A 25,064-nucleotide genomic window follows, 5' to 3' on the forward strand; every position below is an offset into this window, starting at 1 on the left:
CAGTATAATGCTAGACACTAAGAAAACAACGCATAAACAACAAAAGTCCACATATAAATGCAGAAGATGAAGGTTGCAAAAAGAATTTAAATAGAGTACAGTACTTACCAGCCAGTGAACGGTGGACAGGCATTGTAACCTGCTAGCCTCTAACTGGTGTACAGTAATCCCGTGTTGTCTAGTGGCTAACACAAAAATCACTTAACAAATGCCAACACCACCTCCTCCATCTGCTGGAGCGTGATGAGTGGGGACTTGTAGCAAGGTGACTGAGGCCTGCCCACCTCAGGAGACTCTGAAGAGAGCTGCAAGCTCACGTCTAACGGCGACTAAATAGTTGTTGATGTACTCGGTTGTGGGTCCGAGAGTGAAGACTGGGGACAAGGTGGTGGTGGGGAGAACAGGCTAACACGCATTGGGGGTGGCAGGCTTGAAAAAGGAGTCAATCTTAGACTGACAATAGGTGCGGCAATTCTGACGGAGGATGACAGCATCCCCGACTGCCTGCAGATCCACTGCCAGCTTCAGTGGCACCAATTCCCTGTTGCAGTGTGGGTGCTCGACATATTCGAGCACCTGCTCTATGCCGGCACGTATCTCACCAAGACAAGGGAGTGATAGACTGGCGAGGTGCTCAGATTCAGGGTCCTCGTCCTCATTGCTGTCCTCTGTCTACCTCGCAGAGACAGTGGCAGCGATCTCTTCATCAGACAACATATGATGACTAGGATCACAGCAGTCTTCGTCCAACCAATCCCTCACATCGTCAATGCCCACATCCTCGCCTGCCGTACATAGATGACGGTGGAAATCATCCACGTCAAATCCCTCAAAGTTGTACAAGGCCTCGTATCTCTGAAGGAGACGAGACCAAACACTTTCGAGGGTTCTGACGGAGACTTCCTTCCAAGCATTTACCCAGTTGAGCACTGCAAACTTGATGTTGTAATGGAGAAGATTTTCCAAGGTCTCCTCCCCATGTGTGTCAACCCTTTGCTCATCTTCTAGCACAACTATCACCTCGACAGTACAGTCTCTTTGTTGCCACGATAACACCTTGGTCCACTGGTTGAATGACAGCAGTCGTATTAGGTGGCTGAAACTTGTACCTGATGCAACTGTTATCAGGAACCAATTCCTTTTCAGACAGGATGCACAGAGGAATTGTCAAGATCAGGAATGCTTTTGCCTGATCATGAGGGATATCAAGTCCCTCCAGTTGCTAATGGATAACCTCCTTGACAAAGTATCTGCGAAACCAATCTGTGAAGATCTTACAGGTAAATCAGGCCTTCACAGAACAGTACCACAAAACAGGCAGGCTATCCATCAACCCATGGAGACAACGTGGCTGTTTTGTACATCCAACAGTAACGGGCTTGAAGAGGTGCATCCCGTTAGCATGATGTGACACAAAACTGAGACACGCTGTTTGGACAACTTCCGACCAGGGACAGTATTCTTCCTCTCATCTGCCAGGGTGATGGTAGGCAAGGAGCAGAAAAGGCCATCTTCGTTAGCACTGTACACTTGACTAAGAGCAAGGCCCTCGTCCTCGATCAAAAGCTGCACTTCCTGGTGAAAGAGCTATACATTCACTGACGCCGCATCCAAACAGCCATCCTACAGAAGCCTTGAAGTCGTGCAAATTGCATAGGCATGCAAACTTTTCAGCTGCTGCCTTCAATTTGGTCCCACACATAAGCACGCCAACACCGCGTTGTTGGTGCAGCCAAACCAAAGTCAACTGGCTGATGGCGGCATGGCGGCGCTGAGACATAACCATCCAGCCGCCCTTCCAAGTGGCATCGCAGCAGTTGTGTCTGTACTGAATTAGCTTGGGTTGTGATTTCTTGATATCAAAGATGAGCAGGCAGGATCACATTCCTCCAGAATGCGTGAAGTGGTCCAGCTCGTGCCAGCCTTGCTCAATTTCTTATGCTCCTTCCCCAGAGTCAAAACCTTCCTCTTTTGGCAAAACAGCAAGTTAGAATAGATACCCAGTTACTATAATAGTGTTTGAATTCACTTGAATAACGGTTATTTTGCAAATGCCAAGTTGTTATACTGCAGATATGTCCATGACAAAATAAGGAATGAAAGAGACAAACAAGCAGAGATGAAAGAAATTGCCAAAAATGTTAGCAGTAGCGAGGAGGAGATGGAGGATCCCCCCCTCACCACCTTCCCTGACTCACCCGGCACTGTCCCCTCCATCTCCACTGTCCCACCTGACTCACCAGCTCCACAGCCCACCTGACTCACCTGCTTTACCTGGCATAGCTGCAACCCCCACTATAATGACTGTTGTTGAATTCTGGAAGAAATATAACATTCAACAGGCCGTAAATTTCTTCATCAAAGCCTGGAATAATACAATATTGGTAACCTCAAAGAAACTTGGATTATTGTACAGAGTCCATAACTTCTTCGCCGATGAGCAGTTAGCTATAATTTATAAGAGTCATGTGCGCTCTCAGCTTGAATATTGCTCACCCTTGTGGAATGGTTGTGGAGAGGTTGCATTGAGACAACTGGACAAAATTCAGAATAAAGCTGTTAGAATCATTAACAACCCTGCCATTACATATAAACTACCTCCCCTGCAAGTAAGAAGGAATGTTGCCTCCCTTGCATTATTTTACAGATATTTTTTTGGCAAGTGCTCAGACGAGGTTGCGTCCATGGTGCCGCCTCTCCATGCCTTCCCTCGTGCTACATGGGCATCTGGTAGCGCTCATGACTGGAATGTCACTCAACCATATTGCAGAACTTCTGCCTATCAGAATTCTTTCATTCCCCGAACTGCATCTCTCTGGAACTCGCTTCCCCAGAGTTGTTTTCCTCCAAATTTCAACCCACAACTGTTCAAGTCTAACTGTTACAGATATTTTATGAATGGAGGACACCAGTAGTCTGGTGTATGGATTATTTTTTTTCCCCCATTTGTTTTTCCTTCCTCCGTTATTTTAAAAAAAAAAAAAAAAAAAAAAAAAAAAAAAAAAACTGTTAAACATGCCTATTCAGCACTCCTGCCACAACTCAAGTGTGCTGAGACGGAGAGAGCAGCCATCAGAATTCATGACTAATGATTGGATTTGTAAATTAAATTTCAAGAAAATACCAGAAACAGTATCATGACTGAGTGAATGCCTGCCATCAGTCACTCATCACTTGCTTTCTTTTACAACGCCGGCCAGCCGAGGAAGAACAACAGAGAGAGGTTGAGTAGATGATGGCACTGAGGGCTTTCCTGACGATTTTGACTTCGTGGGGTTTGATGAAGTCTTGATGGAAATGGGTGACCCTGGTGTGAGAGGCACGAGTGGAGACGAGGCCAGAGAGGGGTCAGGGGGTACATCGCAGTACCTCCATGTGCAAGCCTCAAAACAATCATCAAACCAATATCTCATTAACTCCTTTTAGGTGAGTTTTTGATTACTCATGATGATTTAATTACTAATCTTATTATTTCAGCTAATAAAAGGAGTGATAGGAGGGCTTCAAATGGGAAAAATGGGTAAAAGTCCTGGGGTGGCAGCACCAATAAACCCTTTATTTTAAAGTCATGCATATAACGTTTTCACTAATAACGGCATTTTTCTGGCACCAATTAGACGTTATTGGCGAGATCCTACTGTATATATATATATATATATATATATACATTTTATGCGAGGAAGAAGGAACCAAAGGCCATGAGTCTGCAATAACAGTTCCCTCCAAGAGAAAAACAAAATACAAGAGAGAGTCAAATTCAAGATCCATTCATTTCGAGATGCCTGGACACACTGCGTTTGAAAGACTGGAGATCATAGGCAGCAGGAAATACAGACAGAGGGAGACAGTTCCAGAGTTGACCTGTTGCATAAATGAAGGACTGGGAGTAACAAGTAACTCTTGCATTAGAGAGTTGGACAGAAAAGGGACAAGAGTTTGCCGCTAGACGGGTGCTACGCGCCATCGTAGAGGTGGAGGAAATGCACACACACACACACACACACACATATATCATATATATATATATATATATATATATATATATATATATATATACATATATAAAGTAATATCTCCACTATCCGATGTAATAGGGCCAAAGGCATGTCCGGAAAGTGGTCCCGCCTGGAAAGTGGGCCCCTGCCTGCTGAACTGGTACTTATGGACCCTAACCCAGCCTAACTTTGAAAGCCACCTAAATAACTCCCTACCGGACATGCATAGCACCTATTTAAACCTATTTAAGACCCTATTCACACCAATAATGGACATAAAGCATGAAATAAATGAAAAGGAACCAGAAATTGAGGAATCAGAAGTGAGTATGGAATATACTTAGCAGTGACCAGGGAACTTACAGCACGTCTGTGGCTGCCTCCTTGAAGGCTCTGGTAATGGTGAAAATGCTCTTGAAGCATATACAGTAATCCAGTGTTGTGCTACACTTAGTTCTTTGCACTGTGAGTTATAACTGTTTAACACTGCACATTCTGTTCTTAATTGTGCCAGGCCAGTTTCAACCGCCACGTAGCATTCCACACTTAATCCTTTGCACTCTAAATTCTAATTTCTAAACATTGCACAACACTGCAAATTCCCATGTGGTCTAGTGGCGAGGTATTGCAGTTTATTCACAAAAACGAGCACGTGTGGCATCCACTGCGATGAACATCTACCCTTTACGGTAGTTAGGCAGTAACTGGGGACAGGGTTGCCAAATCTGAGCTTGGCCACATTACCAAACTCCTCAATTTTCATTACTAAATTTAACTTTTCATTACCAAATTCTTAAAGGAAGCATTTATTCTTCACTATTTATATGTACAAATGGAAATAATCACTCTCCTTATAGTCAGCAGCATTTTTATTTACTTTTTTTTTTTTTTTTTTTTTTTTTTTTAGTGGTAGGTGGTGGCAACCATCATCCACTCACTTGATGTAGTGCTGCCTACTTCTTCCTTAGCCATTATCATTCTTTTTCTGTGCCTGCCCTCCTCTCTTCCAATTTCTCTGATCTTTCCCGTCACTTTTAATTGCTTTTCCTTCCATTACAGGTGGCTTTATATTGAGTGACGAGCCAAATGGTTTCCTATAAGCCAAGAAACCATTTACGATGCTGGGTGGTAACCATATGACCAAACCATGAGTGCCCCCAAGTGGGTTGGTGGAGGGTTAGTGCCCCTCCCCATAAAACAAATAACTCAAAGTCAAATGGCCCCCCCTTACGGGATTATGGCATCTGGCAATAGATAGATAGATAGACAGATGTTTATTTTTGCACTATGTATGCTAGCAGATTAATAAAAAACAGCAGACAGTCCATCGTCTCCATTCTCTACATCTTCATACATGTGAAAAATCTGTTTGGTAATGGATCATGCTGGTTCACTCCCACACGAACTTTTCAATACATAATGTGTAGGCTATGTGTCAGATTGTGAAGAGAGTTAATATATAAAAAAACAATGTATTTGACTGTGCCTGCATTGTAACTGATTATACAGGGACACTGAATTTTCCAACCCACAAGTACAAGCACATGACAACTTGTACTCAAGTACAGTTACATACACCTGCACTCATGCCTGACAAACTGTCCAGTGAACTGGGTCACACATTCATGAAACCTTTTAAATTTTTAACTTCATCCCTCAAGCAAATGTATTCTGGTAATAGCTCCCCCCCCCAAAAAAAAAAAAAAGTGCAATCCTGGTCATATGCAGATCCATACTTATTCATCATCATCATCATTCATCACCTAATCCTGTGCTGCCCCATAAGAAGCGTAGGAGCCCAGGACTAGGCAAGTTGGTCCTGACATTTAAGATGAGAGTGGTCAGCCTCTGTCATCCCTGAGTGGCATTACATGAGCAATATACTCCAACCGCCTCATGGATATAAACCTGCACCAGCTCAATCTGACTGGAATGCTTTAATTACCCACTAAACCACCAGTGCCATAATTTGGTTATATGGTTTGCATCCAGCGTAGTTAATGGTTTCCTGGTGCACAGGAAATCATTTGGCTTGTCACTCAGTGTTAGAGTCACCTCCAGACGGAAGGGAGAGGAAAAAATGAAGGAGACAAAGACTGTAGAGGAAGGAAGGAATGAATGAAGGAAGACTTCCTCATGGCTGACATTAAAATTTCTTCAGCTGATGTATTTTCTGCCATCACTGGCCTCAGTACTAACAAGGCATATGGGCCTGATGGGGTCCCTCCTGTTGTTCTCAAGAACTGTGCTTCTGTGCTTACACCCTGCCTAGGCAAACTCTTTCGCCTTTGTCTGTCAACTTGTACCTTTCCTTCTTGCTGGAAGTTTGCTCTCATTCAGCCAGTCCCAAAGAAGGGTGACCACTCCCAACCCTCCAACTATCGTCCGATTGCTTTAACGTCCTGTATTTCAAAAGTTTTCGAGTCAATTCTCAATAGAAAAATTTTAAGGCATCTTTCCTATCACAACCTTCTTTCTGATCATCAGTACGGGTTCCATCAGGGACGCTCCACTGGCGATCTTCTCACCTACCTTTCAGACTCCTGGTCATCCTCCTTTCGGGACTTTGGCGAAAGCTTTGCCATTGCACTTGACATCTCAAAGGCTTTCGATCGAGTCTGGCATAAATCTTTAATTTCCAAACTGCCCTCTTACAGTTACTATCCTTCTATCTGTGCCTTCATTGCTAGCTTCCTTTCTGGTCGTTCTATAGCCACTGTTGTAGACGGCCATCGTTCTTCTCCTAGATTTATCAACAGTGGTGTTCCTCAGGGCTCTGTCCTATCACCAACTCTCTTCCTTTTATTCATCAATGACCTTCTAAGCTGTACATCTAACCCAATCCACTCATACGCTGATGACTCCACCCTTCACCTTTCCATTCGGTTCCCGCAACGCCCATCTCAACAGTTACTTCAACAAACAAGGGATGAGGCTATGTCATACCTAATGTCTGACTTGGCTCGTATCTCTGACTGGTGTAAAAATAATATGGTTGTTTTTAATGCATCTAAGTCTCAGTTCTTACACCTATCAAACCGACAAAATCTTCCACAGGTATACCCATTAATGTTTAATAATATTCAGCTTAATCCTGGATCATCCTTGAACATGCTTGGGGTTTCATTTACTCGGGACTTATCTTGGAAAGATCATATTACATCGCTTGTAAATCTGCTTCCAAGAGATTGGGTGTGCTAAGCCGACTCCGCTCTTTCTTTACCCCTGCACAATTGTTGACTCTATACAGGAGTTTTATCCGCCCCTGTGTGGAGTACAATTCTCATGTGTGGGGAGGCTCCCCACACACAGCTCTTCTGAATAGGGTGGAGTCAAAGGCTTTTCGTCTCATTAACTCTCCTCCTCTTACTGACTACCTTCAACCTGTCTCTTCGCCGCACTGTTGCATCTTTATCTCTTTTCTATCACTACTTTAATGGTCACTGCTCCTCTGAACTGTCTGCTTGCATTCCTCCACCCCTACAACGGGCGCGTAGCACCCGTCTGGCAGCAAACTCTCATCCCTTTTCTGTCCAACTCTCTAATGCAAGAGTTAACCGTTACTCCCAGTCTTTCATTTATGCAACAGGTCAACTCTGGAACTGTCTCCCTCTGTCTGTATTTCCTGCTGCCTATGATCTCCAGTCTTTCAAACGCAGTGTGTCCAGGCATCTCAAAATGATAGGATCTTGAATTTGGCTCTCTATTGTATTTTGTTTTTCTCTTGGAGGGAACTGTTATTGCAGGCTCATGGCCTTTGGTTCCTTCTTCCTAGCATTAAAAAAAAAAAAAAAAAAAAAAAAACTGAGCAGCACTACATCTGGTGAGTGGATGGTGTGCTCAGCTAAATGTCTGTGTAAGGGTAGTTACAGTTAAAGTCTCACTCACTATCAGAGAAAAATAAATGTTTAAGTATTCAAAAACTAAATGTTTTGGTGGCTAGAGATATTTTTACTTACCCAACCCTTATGTTGAGTATGCCATTGAAAAGCTGGGTGTGTGTTGCGATAAGCTTGCCACAGTACAATACCACCTCCTGCTGCAAAACTGCCTGGACCACATTGTAAGCCTAAAAGAGAAAATAGGTAAAATGTTGGATTTCTATAGAGCTTAACTGTCACTGACTACTGTCCTGCAAAAGAGAAATTAAGCTGGATTGTTTGCATTCTAATTCAGAAGCACAACAAGATCTTTATAGCCATGCTTGCCAAAGGTGCGGTGATTTCCTTGAGGGCATCACGATAACTAGTGTTACTCCCATTATCATGGGCCAGTAAATTAACGTAGGATGAGAAAGGCCTTGTTGAATTAAACTCTCTAAGAAAACTGCAGACACAACCCAAACCAACTGAATAATGTATAGAGATCACTGATCACATCAGCATGTGTAGGTGCTTTCACCTGATGGCAGAATTCTGTATGTCAAGGTCTTGAGCTATTTCCTTTGTCAATACTCTAATCCAGAGGTCCCCATACAGGACCTCATCCCACTTCTCCCTCAATCTGCTTCTGGGACACTCTTCCTTCCACATTCATACCTGTGACACTTTTGAGTCAAGTCATCCTCCCCCCCTTCCCCCCTCAGCATGTCCAAACTATCACAACCTACTGGTTTGCATCACCCCTCTGATATTTCTCTTGCCAAACCTCTCATGCAGCTCATTATTCTCGGTTCTGTTACTCAGTGGGTTCATAACTGCAGTCTTCCTGCATAAACTACAGAATGGCCAGTGTATAGGGCTGAAGGACAGAAACTGGATGTGCTGTATAAAGGGTGGTTAGTCCTGGAGGCCAGGGAGTTCTATGTCTTGACTGACCACAAGCCCCTAATTTATGTCACATCTCAAAGCAGCAACAGCTTCTCTCTGTGCGTGTTGGCAACTTGCCTTCATCTCTGTGAGTACCATACACACAGTCACATCCAGGGGCAGGACAATGTGGTGTCAGGTGCCCTTTCCCAAGGCATGACAGAAGAGGCCCAGGGTGGTGCACCCAATCAGGGGTGATCACCAGAGACCACTCGCACTGAGGCAGCGATCAATGTGGTGTCATAGGTCACACCACCTGCACCGTCACTCACCACCTCTGCTGATTACACTGCACTGGCACATGCCCAAGTGATTGATGATGAACTACAAGCCTTGCATTCCAGTGCCACTGCCCTTCAACTTCAGTGGTTCTCCATCCCAGACGCCCCACATATACTTTGGTGTGATGTATCCTGCAGACAACCATGCCCACGTTTCAATACATTTTTATTTTTTTCTGTTAGTACCAACCATTTCATGCCATATTTTACATTTATTATAAAAATAATAAACCATCATCATCTTTATAACTCATATAAATAAAAAACTAATATACTCGCTAAATAAACTGATATGTAAATAAATGACGGGGAATCGACCAGACAGCAAATTGTCCCAAAACCGTGGACTCAACTGAGAAGTGTGTGAAAAACTGTTTACCAGAGAGGGTTTAGTTCGTTTCCTTGCCACAAGCGAGCACTCATTTTGAATTTTTCGTATTTCCTTTCGTATCGTTTTTCGTATAACTGAAACAGATACTTTCGTATTGTGGAATTTGTCCTATATTCATCGCTTTCGTAACATCAAAAATTTGTATTTCGGGTTTTCGTTTATCAAGGACTCACTGTATATTGGTTTTGCTTAATACTGGCATTGCTGATATTTTATTTTTATAGAATGTATAAAACAGATTATCAAGGCGTACTTCACGTTACTTTATCCTTGTAGTAGTGTAGTAACCGTAGCATTGTAGCAACTGTAGTCCCAGTAACCAGATGTAAGGGGGTGCTGGACTGTGCGGCCTTACTGCAGGGGGTGCTGAGGTTGGAAAAAGGTTAAGAAATGCTGGCATAGAGGGAGACTCAACGTTCCCATGGAAACCACTGATGCTTCCTTATGCTTGAAATTATGGCGCAGAGACCCATCACTTCAATGAGGTGATCAGCGCAACCAGGGGTGGCCTGCATGTCGCCTCATATGAGGCGATGAGTGCGACCAGGGGTGGCCTGCATATTGCCTCATATGAGGTGATGAACGCGGTGGGGGTTAAAGATTTTTATTAAGCTGGGAGAGACCTAGGCATCAAAACATTAATGCACAATTAAATAACACGGTTTATGATGCAGTGGCACTTCTCCGAAGCATGTTTACTGACCAGGGACACCAAAGCGCAGGGTTCCAGTGAAAGTTACCGAATTGTTATCTGGCAATACTAACCCTGCACCATATTTCACTGTGGTCATGCAATATCTTGAGCAAGTGTGTCCAAACCTCTACACAACAGTTTATCACAGATGCTTATACCATACAGTACTGTGACACATTCTGGGAACTAAAAACAATGACTTCAGGATATGTATATATATTTTACAATATTTGCCACTGCAACAAAAATAAAAAACATTCAAGTATTCGTTGGCTTTGCATGAGCTGCTCTTTTAAGGCACAATTGTATACTGACACCAGATCACATGACAAATATTTATAGTTGATAAATTCAATTTTGTATTCTACAAAGATAAATTCATCTGTTATAAAATGTGAGTCACAATATCCAGATGACAATAATCTATACATGACAGGAAAATAATTTTGCTATAGGCAGGAAAGTTGATCCATTTTTGAAAAGTGTGCGTCACCATTTGGCAACGCAAAATGGGAACAATATGTGAGTGGGCTGGCACTCCGATTTCTAGGATATAGTATCTTTTGACTTTATTTGTTTGTCATCAAAACAGAATGAACTAGGATGATAACAGAAAACACTGCTACATGTGGTATCTTTTAAAACTGCAATTACAGTTCTTGTCTCTTTTAACCAATAACTGACAACTTATTAATTCATCTTCAAGCCACAACAAACATGTGAATACCTCATGCCAGGCAGGGGTGCCAGCTGCCAGACCGCAGCTACACAATTAGGCCGTACCAGGCTCGTATGTTGCCAATTGTACATATGCAACAATCACTGCCACTTCACCTTCTTAACTAGAACCTGACATACATACATCTTCAGTTGACACATATGTAATCTTTCATTCCCCTCTGCCACTCGTGATTTCTCAGCAATGCAATTCCTTCTTGGAATCTTCTACTTGCATCCAAAGACAACCTAACACATATGATACCCTCCACTTCTCATCCTTTCATTTTTGTTTCACAGTGCCATCACAGTGCATCTAGTACAGAAATACCTCACCTTACGAACATAATTGGTTCCAAGAGGCTGTTCGCAAGTTGATTTTGTTTGCAAAATGAAAATCCCTTACAGTACTACATGTATAACATAATAAACACTGTACTGTTCACTGATCTGTTGGTAGGGTTTTAAATGTTCTTAAGCAGTTAATATGTATTATGAAATATAACTCCATAAATCAACACAAGAAATACACAAGAAAAACATACAGGATAAGACACAACTCTGTTCCTGCTATTGTCCGATGCCTATGTACTACTGATAATGGAACGTTTGCCACCTGCGAATATGTAGACATGGCAAGCACTTCATTTTGTTTCGTTAGTTGTAAATATACATTGGACATAAGTGATAACAGAGTTATTTTATAAATATTACTGTAGCTCACCTAAGGGCAGACATAGCAGGACTTGCAGGAAGTGAAAGGAGGCAGGTGGAGGAGTGTAGTTAGTTGGAAGATGCAGGTGAGGAGAGAGCAGTGGGTGAGTCAGGATTTTCAGGAGAAGCAGGCTGAACGGATGTGGCTGAAGGCTCAGCAAAGGAGGCTGAAGGCTCAGCATAGGAGGTCGAAGGCTGTGGTTTGCCTAATTTTGTTTCCATCCATCCATCCATCATCCTAACCTACAGTGCCCCATGAGGAATGTAGGAGCCTGGGGCTAAGCAGTTGGTCCTGACATTTAAGATGAAAGTGACCAGCCTCACTCATCCGTGAGTGGCATTACGTGAGCAGTAATCCCCAACCACCCCTTGGATATAAACCTTCAATGGCTCAATCTGATTGGAGTGCAATAATTACCCACTAAGCCACCAGGTGCTAAAATTTGGTTATATGGTTACCACCCAGCATAATAAATGGTTTCCTGGTGTACAGAAAACCATTTGGCTTGTCACTCAGTGTAGAGTCATCCACAGGCAGAAGGAACAGGAAAGAATGAAGGAAAGAAAGACAACCCTTGGGAAAAACCTCAAGACTGACGACTGGGAAGTGTTCTTCTTCTCGTCAAGGATGAGACGATAGCAGGCCAGGGCATCATGCACAGCAGCATAAACTCTGTCAAACCAGTCAGCACTTGGATCCTGTTCTTCAAAGGAAGCAAGCTCTTTCTCTATTATTCCAAAGGCACCTGTTTACCCCTTGATAGTCATTTTCCTGCATTTATCAGCCATATTAAATGAAGTGAAAGTACTAAACACACAATGAGCTACAATCCTCTCTCCTCCACGTGAAGAAATAAAAAACAAACGATGGCGGGTTAGCCCCCTAGCACCCACACTGCCGCCTAGCGACCCGCCTCGCAACTACTGTCATCCGCCACATTCAAAAGTGGTCGCAACGGGCCACTACATGCTAAAATAGTTTTTTGTGGTTATGTTCATACCTGTGAAATGTTCGTTATTTTTTTCATGTTCACATCTTTGAAATGCTCAGATCTTGAATGTTCATAAGCTGTACTTTTAAGCACATTCACCAAATCCGTGCTCTTACTCTCCTCATTCACATTTCTCACACTCTACACAACCATACAAACCTGCCAATATGGTTGGGGTCCTGGGCAGTTACTGAACTCTCCAAGACTCTGAATTTTCTTACATTCTGAAAAGTGATTCTGAAAACTGGGGGAACCTAGGGGACACTATCCCTACCAGATAATCCCAGGTTTACATTAAAAATTTTCCTTCTCCTAGGTGGACTGCCAATTAAGGCTAACAAGGTCCACCTGACTATCAAAAATTCTTCGACTACCTTACTTCAATGATGGAACACATTCTATTCATTTCTGCTTTTTCTGAAATCTCCATTCTAGGAGATTTCAATGTTCACCACCACCTTTGGCTCTTCTCTCCTTTCACTGATCCACCTGGTGAACAAACCTACGTCTTTTCCATCCTTAATGACCTAGAACAGCTTGTACAGCACCCTACCCATATCCCTGACTGCCTTGGGGAGAGCTCCAACATGCCTGACTTCTTCCTTACAGCTAATCTCTCTGCTTACACTGTTAATCTTTTCACTCCATTGGGCTCCTCCGATCATTACCCTACTACCTTAACCTGTCCTATCACTCTGATACGGCCTGTGAACCCTCCAAAGAAACGTCATCTGTGGCACTTTGGAGCTGAGGATTGGAAGGTCCTCAGGCAGTACTTCTTTGATTTTCCCCGGAATGATTATTGCTTCCATGGCCGGGAGCCATCTCAGTGTGCCTTGTGCATTACGGAGGTTATTCTCTCGGGCATGGAAGTATACATTCCTTTCTCATATCCTCTGACTAATGCAAGAAAGCCTTGGTTTAATCACACTTGTTCTAATGCTGTCCGCAACAAGGAGAGGGCCTATAAAAGGTACCAGACCCAACCCACCCTTGAATCACATCTTTTTTATGTTTCTGCCCGGAATCGTGCTAAGTCTGTTCTTCACTCTGCTAAAAGTAATTTCATCCGTACTAAATGCTCTCAGCTCTCCAACTCGAATTCTTCCTGCTCCTTCTGGCACTTTGCCAAAAACCATTCTAACAACTTTATCTCATCATCCATCCATCCTCTTTTCTACTCTGATGGCTCTGTAGCTATTTCTTGTACTGATGAAGCAGATCTCTTCGCTCAGACTTTCTCCTCCAATTCCACCTTAGGTGATTCCGGTGGTGTTTCTTCATCACTTCCCCCCTCTGATTTCCTCATAGCTGACATTAAAATTTCTTCAGCTGATGTATTTTCTGTCATCACTGGCCTCAATACTAACAAGTTATAAGGGCCTGATGGAGTCTTTCTTCTTGTCCTCAAGAACTGTGATTCTGTGCTTACACCCTGCCTAAGTAAACTCTTTCACCTTTGTCTGTCAACTTGTACCTTTCCTTCTTGCTGAAAGTCTGCTCTCATTCAGCCAGTCCCAAAGAAAGGTGACCATTCCCAACTGTCTAACTATTGTCCAATTGCTTTAACAGCCTGTGTCTCAAAAGTTTTTGAGTTTATTCTTAACAGAAAAATTTTAAAGCATCTTTCCTATCACAACCTTCTTTCTGATCGTCAGTATGGGTTCCGCCAGGGACGCTCCACTAGCGATCTTCTCACCTACCTTTCAGACTCCTGGTCATCCTACTTTTGGGACTTTGGCCACTGAACTTGACATCTCAAAGGCTTTTGATCGAGTCTGGCATAAATCTTTAATTTCCAAACTGCCCTCTTACAGTTTCTATCCTTCCATCTGTGCCTTCATCTATAGCTTCCTTTCTGGTCGTTCTATAGCTGCTGTAGTAGACGGCCATCGTTCTTCTCCTAGATCTATCAACAGTGCTGTTCCTCAGGGTTCTGTCCTATCACAACTCACTTCCTTTTATTCATCAATGATCTAAGCTGTACATCTAACCCCATCCACTTGTAAGCTGATGATTCCACCCTTCACTTTCCATTCGGTTTCTGCAATGTACATCTCAGCAGTTACTTCAACAATCAAGGGATGAGGCTACGGCACACCTAATGTCTGACTTGGCTCGTATCTCTGACTGGGGTAAAAATAACCTTGTTGTTTTTAATGCATCAAAGACTCAGTTTTTACACCTATCAACCCATCAAAATCTTCCACAGGAGTACCTACTAATGTTTAATAATATCCAGCTCTATCCTGCATCAACCTTGAACATGCTTGGGGTTTCATTCACTCGGGACTTATCTTGGAAAGATCATATTGCATCTCTTGTAAAATCTGCTTTCAAGAGATTAGGTGTGCTAAGCCGATTCTGTGCCTTTTTTACCCCTGCACAATTGATAGTTTTATACAAGCGTTTTATGCACCCCTATTTAGGGCCGTTTTTACAGTCGTCCCCAGTACAGTCCCCAATGGCTTACTCGCCTCCGAACACACGTTTTCATTTTCACAGTCGCCCCCAACCAGCCTTCCGAGGCCTCTGTTGGGGACGGCATTCGGGACGGCCCGAACACATTACTGGAACATTCTTGGGGGACCTGCAGCCTTCCCAACAGATGGTCCCGAAAGTAAAAAAATAAAAGAATAATTACGTGTAACATATTTTCATTATTATTTCAATATTATATACCCAATGTAATATTTCTGGGGTAAAAAACACACCCGGTACTGAAAAAAATATATGTGTTTGTGTATTTTTATGAGACTTTCTACTATGTATCCGAATACTAGCTTTTCGCAGATGGGTGGAGGCTCCACAACAAACGGACCCGAAAGAAATACGAGAATGGTTGTCTAATGCATATTTTCATGAAAATTCTAATATCTGTTGCCCGATGTAAAAGTTGATATAGCTAACACCCCGTTTAGAAAAGAAAATGTTCATGTATTAATAGTATATGCGTTAATAAACCACACCATCACTCATTAGATGTTTTACATGTTACTTCATGGTTATTTTTACTTACGCCTTTTTTTTACAGTACTTAACATTCATCAGCATTCAGCTTAATTCCGATTTCAAGTAGGAGCGTGGTGAGGTTGCCGTTAGTTAGCTCTTCAATCCGATGACGTTTCCTGTTCGTTATTTTTGCTGCATTCTTGCGATTATCTTCACTCCTGAATATATTAGTAAGAATTGTGTGAAGTGGATGTTCCAGCCATGTTAATCATCACATTCATTACATTCCAATTTCTAAATACAGTAATCACTCTAATATCCGGACGCCCAATATCCGAACATCCCCACTATCCGAACATAAGAATGTTTCATACTATACTTTTTTCCATGCTATACTTACCTCATTTCACTCTTTAATGTCCTTTAGTGGTGTGAATAGGGTGTTAGGAGCTATGCATGTGCAGTAGGAAGGTGTTTTTCTGAGTTAGGCTAGGTTAGGGTCCATAAGTACCAGTCCAGGAGCCAGTCACCAGAATGTTTATTATTATATGAACCTACTTCTAAACCCTCATTTTATGTTTCTTTTGCATTTATTTCAGTCATTTATGTGCCTTATTGGTGTGATTTGGGTCTTAAATAGGTGCTATGCATGTCCAGAGGGAGTTGTATAGGTGTTTCTCTGAGTTAGGGTCCATAAGTACAAGTCCATAAGCTGGGGCCCAATATCCGGACAGAACCAATATCCGGACCTACCTATGGCTCTATTACGTCAGATATTGGAGTGATTACTGTATTCTCTACATATGGAAAGTGTTTTCGCCACCCAGAACTACCAACCCTACCGCATCAACATAGGCAGACGTCCCCACGTTAGTAAGCTCCCGAAAGCCATTCGGAGTGACTGTGAAATCCAAAGGTGCTTTTGGTTCGAGCCCGACACACGTTCGGGCCCAGAAGGTTAGGAATGACTGTGATAATGGCCCTTAGAGTACAACTCTCATGTGTGGGGAGGCTCCCCACATACAGCTCTTCTCAATAGGATGGAGTCAAAGGCTTTTTGTCACATCAACTCTCCTCCTCTTACTGGCTCCCTTCAACCTCGGTCTCTTTGCTGTACTGTTGCCTCTTTATCTTTTCTATCGCTGCTTCAATGGTCACTGCTCCTCTGAACTGTCTGCTTGAATCCTTCCACCTCAACGACGGGTGCATAACACCGATCTAGCAACAAACTGTCATCCCTTTTCTGTCCAACTCCCTAATGCAAGAGTTAACAATTACTCCCAGTCCTTCATTTAAGCAATAGGTCAACTCTGGAACTGTCTCCCTCTGTCTGTGTTTCCTACTTCCTATGACCTCCAGTCTTTCAAACACAATGTGTCCAGGCACCTCAAAATGAACAGATCTTGAATCTGGCTCTATTTTGTATTGTTTTTTTTTTTTTTTTTTTCTTGGAAGGAACTGTTTTGTGGGCTCAGGCTTTGGTTCCTTCTTCCTCACATTAATAATAATAAAAAAAAAAAACTACTCTGCTAGATGAATGTTAGCTTGAAAGCTCATCTGCCCTTTGATGGGTCTTGTTTTTGTACTGTTGGGTATATAGCCACCCTCCTCATTGGGCACAATCAGTGGGGCTGTCGGTTTCATCACCAACTAATACTGCTCAAATATACTTGAACATCCGCTCAAAACTTCTCTATTGAGGCATTCAAAGTAAACAAACAAACAAGCCATATGTATTGTCATTTTCATCTTAATCTAGACTGTCATCAATTTCATCCTCTCATAACTTATCAATTTCCTTGCTGTTACCATTCACACTCCCTCCTTTATTTGCTCTTCACGCAGAATTGCATATTCTTTTGTTCTGCAGTGAAAACTAATGATAGACTGACCTGAAGAGTAGGAGTATAGAAGAGGTCATGAATCTCTGCTGGTTGCACTGGCTTATCCAAGAGAATTTCATCCTTCCCATACCCCACAGTCAGCTGCAATATAGGACTATTAGTGTTGTCGTCAACAAAAATCAAGTTCAGCATAAAGTTTTACAGGTGTAATATGGTACTGTACTTACAGAGGTTTCTTGACTAACACAACTACTGTATACTAAGAACCAAAATTGATTAACCATGTACTGTACTGGAAAGCCATTATAAATGCCTACAGGTTACTGGCCACTTGGTGACTTGGCCAAAGTCACCATTTTCTTATTTCTCTACCAAAATCATCCTAAACACAGATGTAATTACTGTATAATGTTCACACACACACACACACACACATGCAGAGAGAGAGAGAGAGAGAGAGAGAGAGAGAGAGAGAGAGAAGAAAAAAAATGGGAGAAGGAGTGATGGTACTGGTGAAAAACAGCATAAATGTGGATAATGTGGAACAGGGAGACAGTAGGGCAGAAGTGATAAATACAAAACTAGAAACCAGAGGGAAAGGCAGGAAAGACACTGCAGTAGCTTATGTAACCCCTAAGACAAGGGCATGGAATGAGGCTGAATTCCAGGAGATATTGTTAGATATGGTTAGACACCTACTGAAAGTGAATGAGAAAAGAAACAATATAATCCTGATGGATGACTTTAATTGTAAAGAGGCACTCTGAGAGGAGTGGGACTCGTGAGGTAGTGAAGCTTCGTAGGGCAGTATCATGTTAGTAAATGAATAATGTAATGACCCAGTGGGTCAAAGAGGAGACAAGATTTACAAGTGACGACACACCAGCAAGACTTGATTTACTACTAACCAAAGAACCTGATGCAACTGAATCTCTGAAATATCTGTGTCCTATAGGAAAAAGTGATCAGTAGTGACTAAGTTCCAAATGACAGAAGGGAATGTGGTGCCAAGAGATGAGCTATACAGGCAAACTTTACAGAACTGACAAAATTTTTTGAAGAAGTGGACTGGAGAGAATTCAGTAAACAGAGAGATGCAGAAGAAGTAAGATATCTTTCTAGGCTTTTATAATTCGGGTGTGGGAAAAATATGTGCCAAGGGTAAGTGGGAGACAGAACTGGAAAAAGGATTGGTTCAATAAGTGTGCAACAGCAAAAAGAGAAAGGGATTCGGCATGGAACAAATGGAGAAGGAGAGGCAACAACAGAACGAAGGAAGAAAACAAAAGAACATGCCGCCATCACAACACCAGTCACCATACCTTCAAACAAACAACAAACAAACACTCTCATCAATCACTTTTCACATGTCAGCCATCTAAACCCCCATCCTGAAGACCGACGTATCATCCGATGTAAGTGACAGTTCCCCGCAGACCCAGACTACGCACCTTTCATTTACAACCAGACGAAACACATCATCAGCAACCTTAAGCACTCACCTGCCTGTGGGCCAGACAACATAAGCAACATTCACCTTAAACACCTTGGACCACAAGGCATATAAGCACTCACCAACATATCAAACTACAGTGACTCACACAACATAATACCCAGCATCTGGAAGCATGGCATTATCATCACTATCCCTAAACCCAACAAAGATCCCACGTTACCTTTCTCACACTGCCTCATCACACTCCTCTGCATCCCCTCTAAAGTCACTGAACAACTGGTACTACAACTAGTCACACCTCACATTCCCCTAGCTCAATCACAATATGGCTTTAGGCCACTACACTCCATAAACACCCTTCTTACAGATCTTACACAGAGAGTTTTCGATGGCATGAATTCAGCTAGGCCACCACACAGAACACTCCTAGTCACACTAGACATCAGCAAAGCTTTTGATGCCATTCCCTGCCAAAACCTCATAAACAAAATACTCAACACAAACATGTACAATAACACAAAAAGATGGATGAGGAGAGGATGAGTGTCAGGTCCCCCTCTGCATTACCACCAAGGGGGAGCATGAGGTGATCCTTGGCTGCCTTACCAGTAGAACTTCAAAATGATAAAGTGAGGAAGATGGATGTACGAGTGGCTTACATGCCACCCCAAACAAGACTAGGGAATGATGAACAGTATAAGGATATGGCAAGATATGTTGATTTATCTGGAAAACTTGCACAAAGAAGAAATGAACTAGTCCTAGCTGAAAACTTAAATTGCAAAGAGGTAAACAGGTAGCAGAATGATACAGGTAATAATGCAAACACACAAGATTATAAACTGCAAGATCTGGTAACAAAAAACTTACTGGTTCAGAATATCAAGAACATACGAAGGAGAGGTAATGATGAACCATCTAAATTTGACTGTATGTTTACAAATGATTCAAATGCTGTCCAAAATATAAAGTACTGCTGTCCTTTGGGAAAATGATCATTTAGTAACTGAAATTGAGGTTATGTATTGGGAAGAAGAATGGAGAAAACAAATGAAGGTGTTAATAAATTTATTCTCAAATATGGAACTAAACATGAAAGCATACAGGAATGGTTCAATGACAACAGATGTACAGCAGCAATGGAGAAAAATGAAACAAGGAACAGCAAGAAAAAAAATAAGAAGCTAGCATGGGAGATATATAAAAGATTAAGAAATGATTATGTGAAGATTACAAGAAATGAAGCAGCCAAATATGAGAAATACATAGTGTATTAGTGTGGAAGTGATCGAAATTAAAAAAAATAGATTTGTAAACAGTAAAATTAAACAAAAAGAAGGGATTGTATGACTAAGAGTTGGTGAATTACTCAATGAACAATAGGAGGACATGTCTGAGATTATGACTGAAAATTTTCAAACAGGTTTTATAAGGGAAGAGGATTTCCAAAGACCTAAAACAACTCGGAATAGGACAAATAATATACATTTTATAGACTCTGAACCTCAGGAGCTGTTGGAGCTAATGACAAATGTGAATGTATGTGGAATAACTGAGACAAAATGGAGAGGTGAGACTGTCAGAGAATGGGAGTATGGATGGGGTACACGAGCAGAAGTTGGTGAGAATGAGAGGGCAAAAGAAGGAGTTTGTATTGTTGTGTGCAAGAGATGGAAGAATACAAGAGAGTATGGATCCGTCGACTCAAGGATTGTGTAGGTAAGATTGAAAGTTGGACTGCAAATGTGGGCGGTATTGTGTGTCTATGCACCAACACAAGATCATGCAGGTAGAGTGAAAGAAGAGTTCTGGACAAGTGTGGAAGAATGCATGGAAAAGTTTGAATGGAATGAGACTGTTTTTGATTGGAGATATGAATGGAAAAGTAAGGAATGTGAAGGTGGATGGAGTAGTTGGTGAGTGAGTTGTGCCTGCAGAAGTTGGATGAGTACTGTATAGTGGACATTCGTGCAGGGAGGGGGTTGGTGACAGCTGATACCATCTGTGGACACAAAATGATCTATGGGAATATGTGGCGAGTGATGAGAAGGGTGAGTAGTGAACTGAATGAATGGAAGGGAATAACTGACAGTGTGTGTGTGTGGATGATAGAATGAAAAGGTGTGTAATGGATGCAAGAGCAACAGTAGTTGGGGGAGTGGCATGTCTGACCACCACTTGCTGGTGGTGAAAGTCAAGGTTCAAATAAAATGGAGGAGTAAGAGAAGGGAAGGACAGGAGGAAGTAGTCCATACAAGGATGGTAGAAAGGTTGCAAGAGGATGGGAAAAAGGTAGAATGTAAGTGAGAAGTGAAGGAGCAATTGGGTAAATATGATTTGGGGAAGATGGGGGACGTGGAAGGTGTGTGCAAGTTATTCACAAAAGTAATCTGTGCAGCAAGTGAGGTGGTGTGTGGGGTGAAGAGAAGATGAAAGGGGGTGCAAGGAAGAGCATGGTAGAATGAAGGGGTGAGACAGGCTGTGGTTCAAATGAAGAAAGCATAAAGTGAGTGAATGAGAAACAGAGATGTGGAGTTATATGCAGAGAAGAGGAGAGATGTGAAAAGATTAGTAGGAGAGAGTAAGAATAGAGTGGATTAGAAATTTGGAAGGAATCTGAGTGTACAGTGGAGGGAATGTAAAAAAAAAAGTTTCTGGAAAAAGGAAAAGAGAGACAGACATGGTGATAAAAAAGTAAGTCAGGATGTGAAAGATAAAAATGGCAGGTTGGTAGTGGAGAATGGAGAAAAGTGAGCAGATGAAGAGAACACTTGAAGGAACTAGAATATGAAGAGTGAAAGTAATGCGACTGGCTGGGAAATGGCTGGGAGAAGGAGGGAGGTGAGAAGAGAGGAAGAAATCAGTAGGATGGGAGTTGTGGAAACAATGAAGAAGGTAAAAATGGGGAAAGCCCCAGGAACTGATGGTGTGTGTGGTGAAATGCTGAGGCACGGGGGAAAGTAGTAGATTGGACATGGAAATGATGCAGATTGGCCTGGAGGAAGGTGGAGTCCTGGAAGATTGGAAGTCAAGTATAATTATTTCCCTGTACAGAGGAAAAGAGGAAAAAGAAGTGTGTGGTAATCATAGGAGAATTTGTCTTCTTAGTGTAATAGGAAAAGTATATGGTGGGACACTTATTGACAGAGTTAGGGAAATAACAGAGGAATTAGTTGGAGAAGAACAGGGGAAGGGAGGAGGTTGTGTAGATCAGATATTCATTCTTAGGTCTTCAGTGGAAAAGTTTTTTGAGAAGGAAAAGAAGTTATCTGCAGCCTTCATGAACTTGGAGAAAGCATATGACAGGGTGGATAGACAAAGGATATGGAAAGTGTTAAGAATATATGAAGTAAATAGGAAGCTGTTAAATGTGGTGAAGAGTATGTACGAGGGTGCTAAGGCTGTAGTGTGTGTGGATAGTAAAATGAGTGAATTTTTCTATCTGAATGTTGGACTGAAACAAGAATGTGTCACAACCCCATGGTTGTTCAATCTGTATATGGATGGGGTTAATAGTTTCATAACAGAAAAATACAGGTCATGGTGGACGGAATTTATTCCCAATTTCATTCCATAAAGGCTGGGGTAATTCAGTGATCAGTTTTGGCCCAACCCTCTTTCTCATTCATATAAATGACCTCTTATCAGTCACATACAACCCAATACACACTTATGCTGATGATTCAACAGTTCATAGTTCTTTTACATTTAGTACCTCCTTTGCACAATCTGATATTATAAATTCCCAAATAAACAGCAATTTCTCTGAACCAGGACCTTTCTAAAATTAATCATTGGGGACAAACAAATTTGGTCTCATTTAAGGCTCAGAAAACTAAATACATGTACATTAATTTCTCCAACAGAGAGAATCCCTCAGACTCCCACATAACTTTAAATGATGTCAATATTCCCATATCCACTACAATTGATATCCTAGGTGTCACACTAAACACCAACCTAAGCTGGACAGCTTACCTGCTGAAAATTCTTCTAAAAAATTGGAACTTTTGTACAGAGCTCGCGAATTCTTCACTGACGAGCAGTTGGCCGTAATATACAAAAGTCATGTGCGTTTTCAGACTAAATACTGTTCGCTACGGTGGAGTGGCTGTGGAGCGGTTGCATTGAGGCAGTTGGACAAAATTCAAACTAAAGCCATTAGATTAATTAATTAATAATCCTGCCATTATGCAGGACCTTCCTCCATTATCAGTATGTAGAGATGTTGCATCTTTGGCAATACTTTACCAGTATTTTTACCGTAAGTGCTCTGACTAATTTGCTTCAATTGTGCCTCCCCTTCACATTTTCTCCCAAAATACTCAGGCAGCTGGAAGTGCCCATGGACTTGCACTCTCTCCCCTGCAATGCAGAACCTTTGCTTATCAAAATTTCAAAAGTCTTTTACCCCCAGACCTACTACTCTCTGGAATTCACTTCCAGGGAGTTGCTTCCCACAAACATTTAATCCACTTTTATTTAAATCCTGTTGTTTTAAATATTTTATGAATGGAGGATGCTTTTAGGCACATGGACTTTTTTTTTATCATATCCTTTGTTTTTCCTTCCTCCATTCAGTCTCTCTCTCTCTCTCTCTCTCAAAAAAAAAAAAAAAAAAAAAAAAAAAAAAAAAAAAAAAAGATAGGGCAGTGAATGCTGGAGCAACCCCAATAAGAGTGTTTGGAAACTCCCTGTACTGTTGTTTGCAGATGATTCTGTACTGTTAAGTGAAGAAAAAGGGGAACTAACGCTTGGTGAATGAGTTTTGGAGAGTGCATACGAAACGGAATCTAAAGATGAATGTAGGGAAGAGTAAAGTTATGGTCTTCAAGAGAAATGAAGCTACTGAATGTATCATGAGGCTGGGTGAGGAGGAAATGGTAAATATGAGTGCGTTTAAGTACTCGGGTAGTGTCATGAGGATGGAAGAAGGTTTAGAGGGTGAAGTGCTTGAAAGGGTACAACAGGGAAGAAAGGTTGCTAATTCTCTGAAAGCAGTGGTAAGGAACAGGGAAGTGGACATGGAAGTATATATATATATATATATATATATATATATATATAAATAAAAGTTGCTGCATGACAATATTGTGATGCCAACTCTAATGTATGGAAGTGAAGTTTGGACCTTGTTGGAAAGACAAAAGTCAAGAGTGAGAGCAATGGAAATGAGTTATTGAAAGGAGCATGTGGAGTTACGTGAAGGGACAGACTGGCAAATGAGGAAGTGAAGGAGCATTGTGATGTGGATGTGGTTGTGATAGAAAGCGTCAGGAGAAACACATTGAGGTGGTTTGGCCATGTGGAGAGGATGGAGAGTGAGAGACAAATGAGGAGAGTGTATGCAAGTGAGGTTGAGGGGGAGGCCGAGGATGAGATGAAGGGATGGAGTGGAGAGGTATATGAGAGAAAAGGGTGTGAGCTGGGAGCAAGGCAGTGAAATGGTGTTGGATAAGGCGACATGGATGCGATTTGTTTGTGGCCACCCCTTATGGGATTAAGGTGTCTGGCAATGGATTGATAGATAGATGAAATGCCACTGGGCCAAAGAATATATCTGGTTGGGAAATTAGAGAATGTGCTGATCAATCAGTTAATACAATATACTGTACAAATAATAAAGTGTTTTTTAAGAGGGGGAGATCTGCTGAGACTAGAAGACAGCATATATAGCACCAATATAAATGAGAGTAGGAATAGGGACGGTCCAGTAAACTATAGATCAGTGTCACTCACTAGCTTTATTTGTAAATTGTATGAAAAATCCCGCAGGAAAAAAATGGATTCCATACTTAGAGAAAAGTAAGGGAAATTAGAGAATGTGCTGATCAATCAGTTAAAACAATATACTGTATAAATAATAAAGTGTTCTTTAAGAGGGGGAGATCTGCTGAGACTAGAAGACAGCATATATAGTACCAATATAAATGACAGTAGGAATAGGGAAGGTCCAGTAAACTACAGACCAGTGTCACTCACTAGCATTATTTGTAAATTGTATGAAAAATCCCTCAGGAAAAAATGGATTCCATACTTAGAGAAAAGTAAGGTATAGTTCTTTCCTTCAAGCAATCTGGTTTTAGAGAAGGTACTTCATGTACCTTAACTAGTTTTTCTGATAAGAGTTGTTAACATGCTGTAGGGGAGAGATGGGTGAGTAGATTATATTTATTTGGACTTCAGGATGACATGTGAGACAGTACCACATGAGTGGCTG

The 25,064-nt window shown here is 41.8% G+C and overlaps 1 protein-coding gene across 1 annotated transcript in view; it reads right to left on the reverse strand.

Annotated features, from left to right (window-relative positions):
• LOC145414237 (putative phosphorylase b kinase regulatory subunit beta) overlaps positions 1-25,064 on the reverse strand; it is a 286,779-nt gene that overhangs the window by 39,808 nt on the left and 221,907 nt on the right. Inside the window, exons 19-20 of the mRNA XM_080283817.1 lie at positions 17,437-17,529; positions 7,955-8,064 (exon numbers count right to left, since the gene is read on the reverse strand). Coding sequence (XP_080139943.1) covers positions 7,955-8,064; positions 17,437-17,529 — 203 coding nt within the window. The remainder of the gene's footprint in view (positions 1-7,954; positions 8,065-17,436; positions 17,530-25,064) is intronic.

This window comes from Coenobita brevimanus, chromosome 98, assembly GCF_032717465.1.
Source record: "Coenobita brevimanus isolate Jiangsu-jjx chromosome 98, ASM3271746v2, whole genome shotgun sequence".
Classification (NCBI taxonomy): Eukaryota; Metazoa; Arthropoda; class Malacostraca; order Decapoda; family Coenobitidae; genus Coenobita; species Coenobita brevimanus.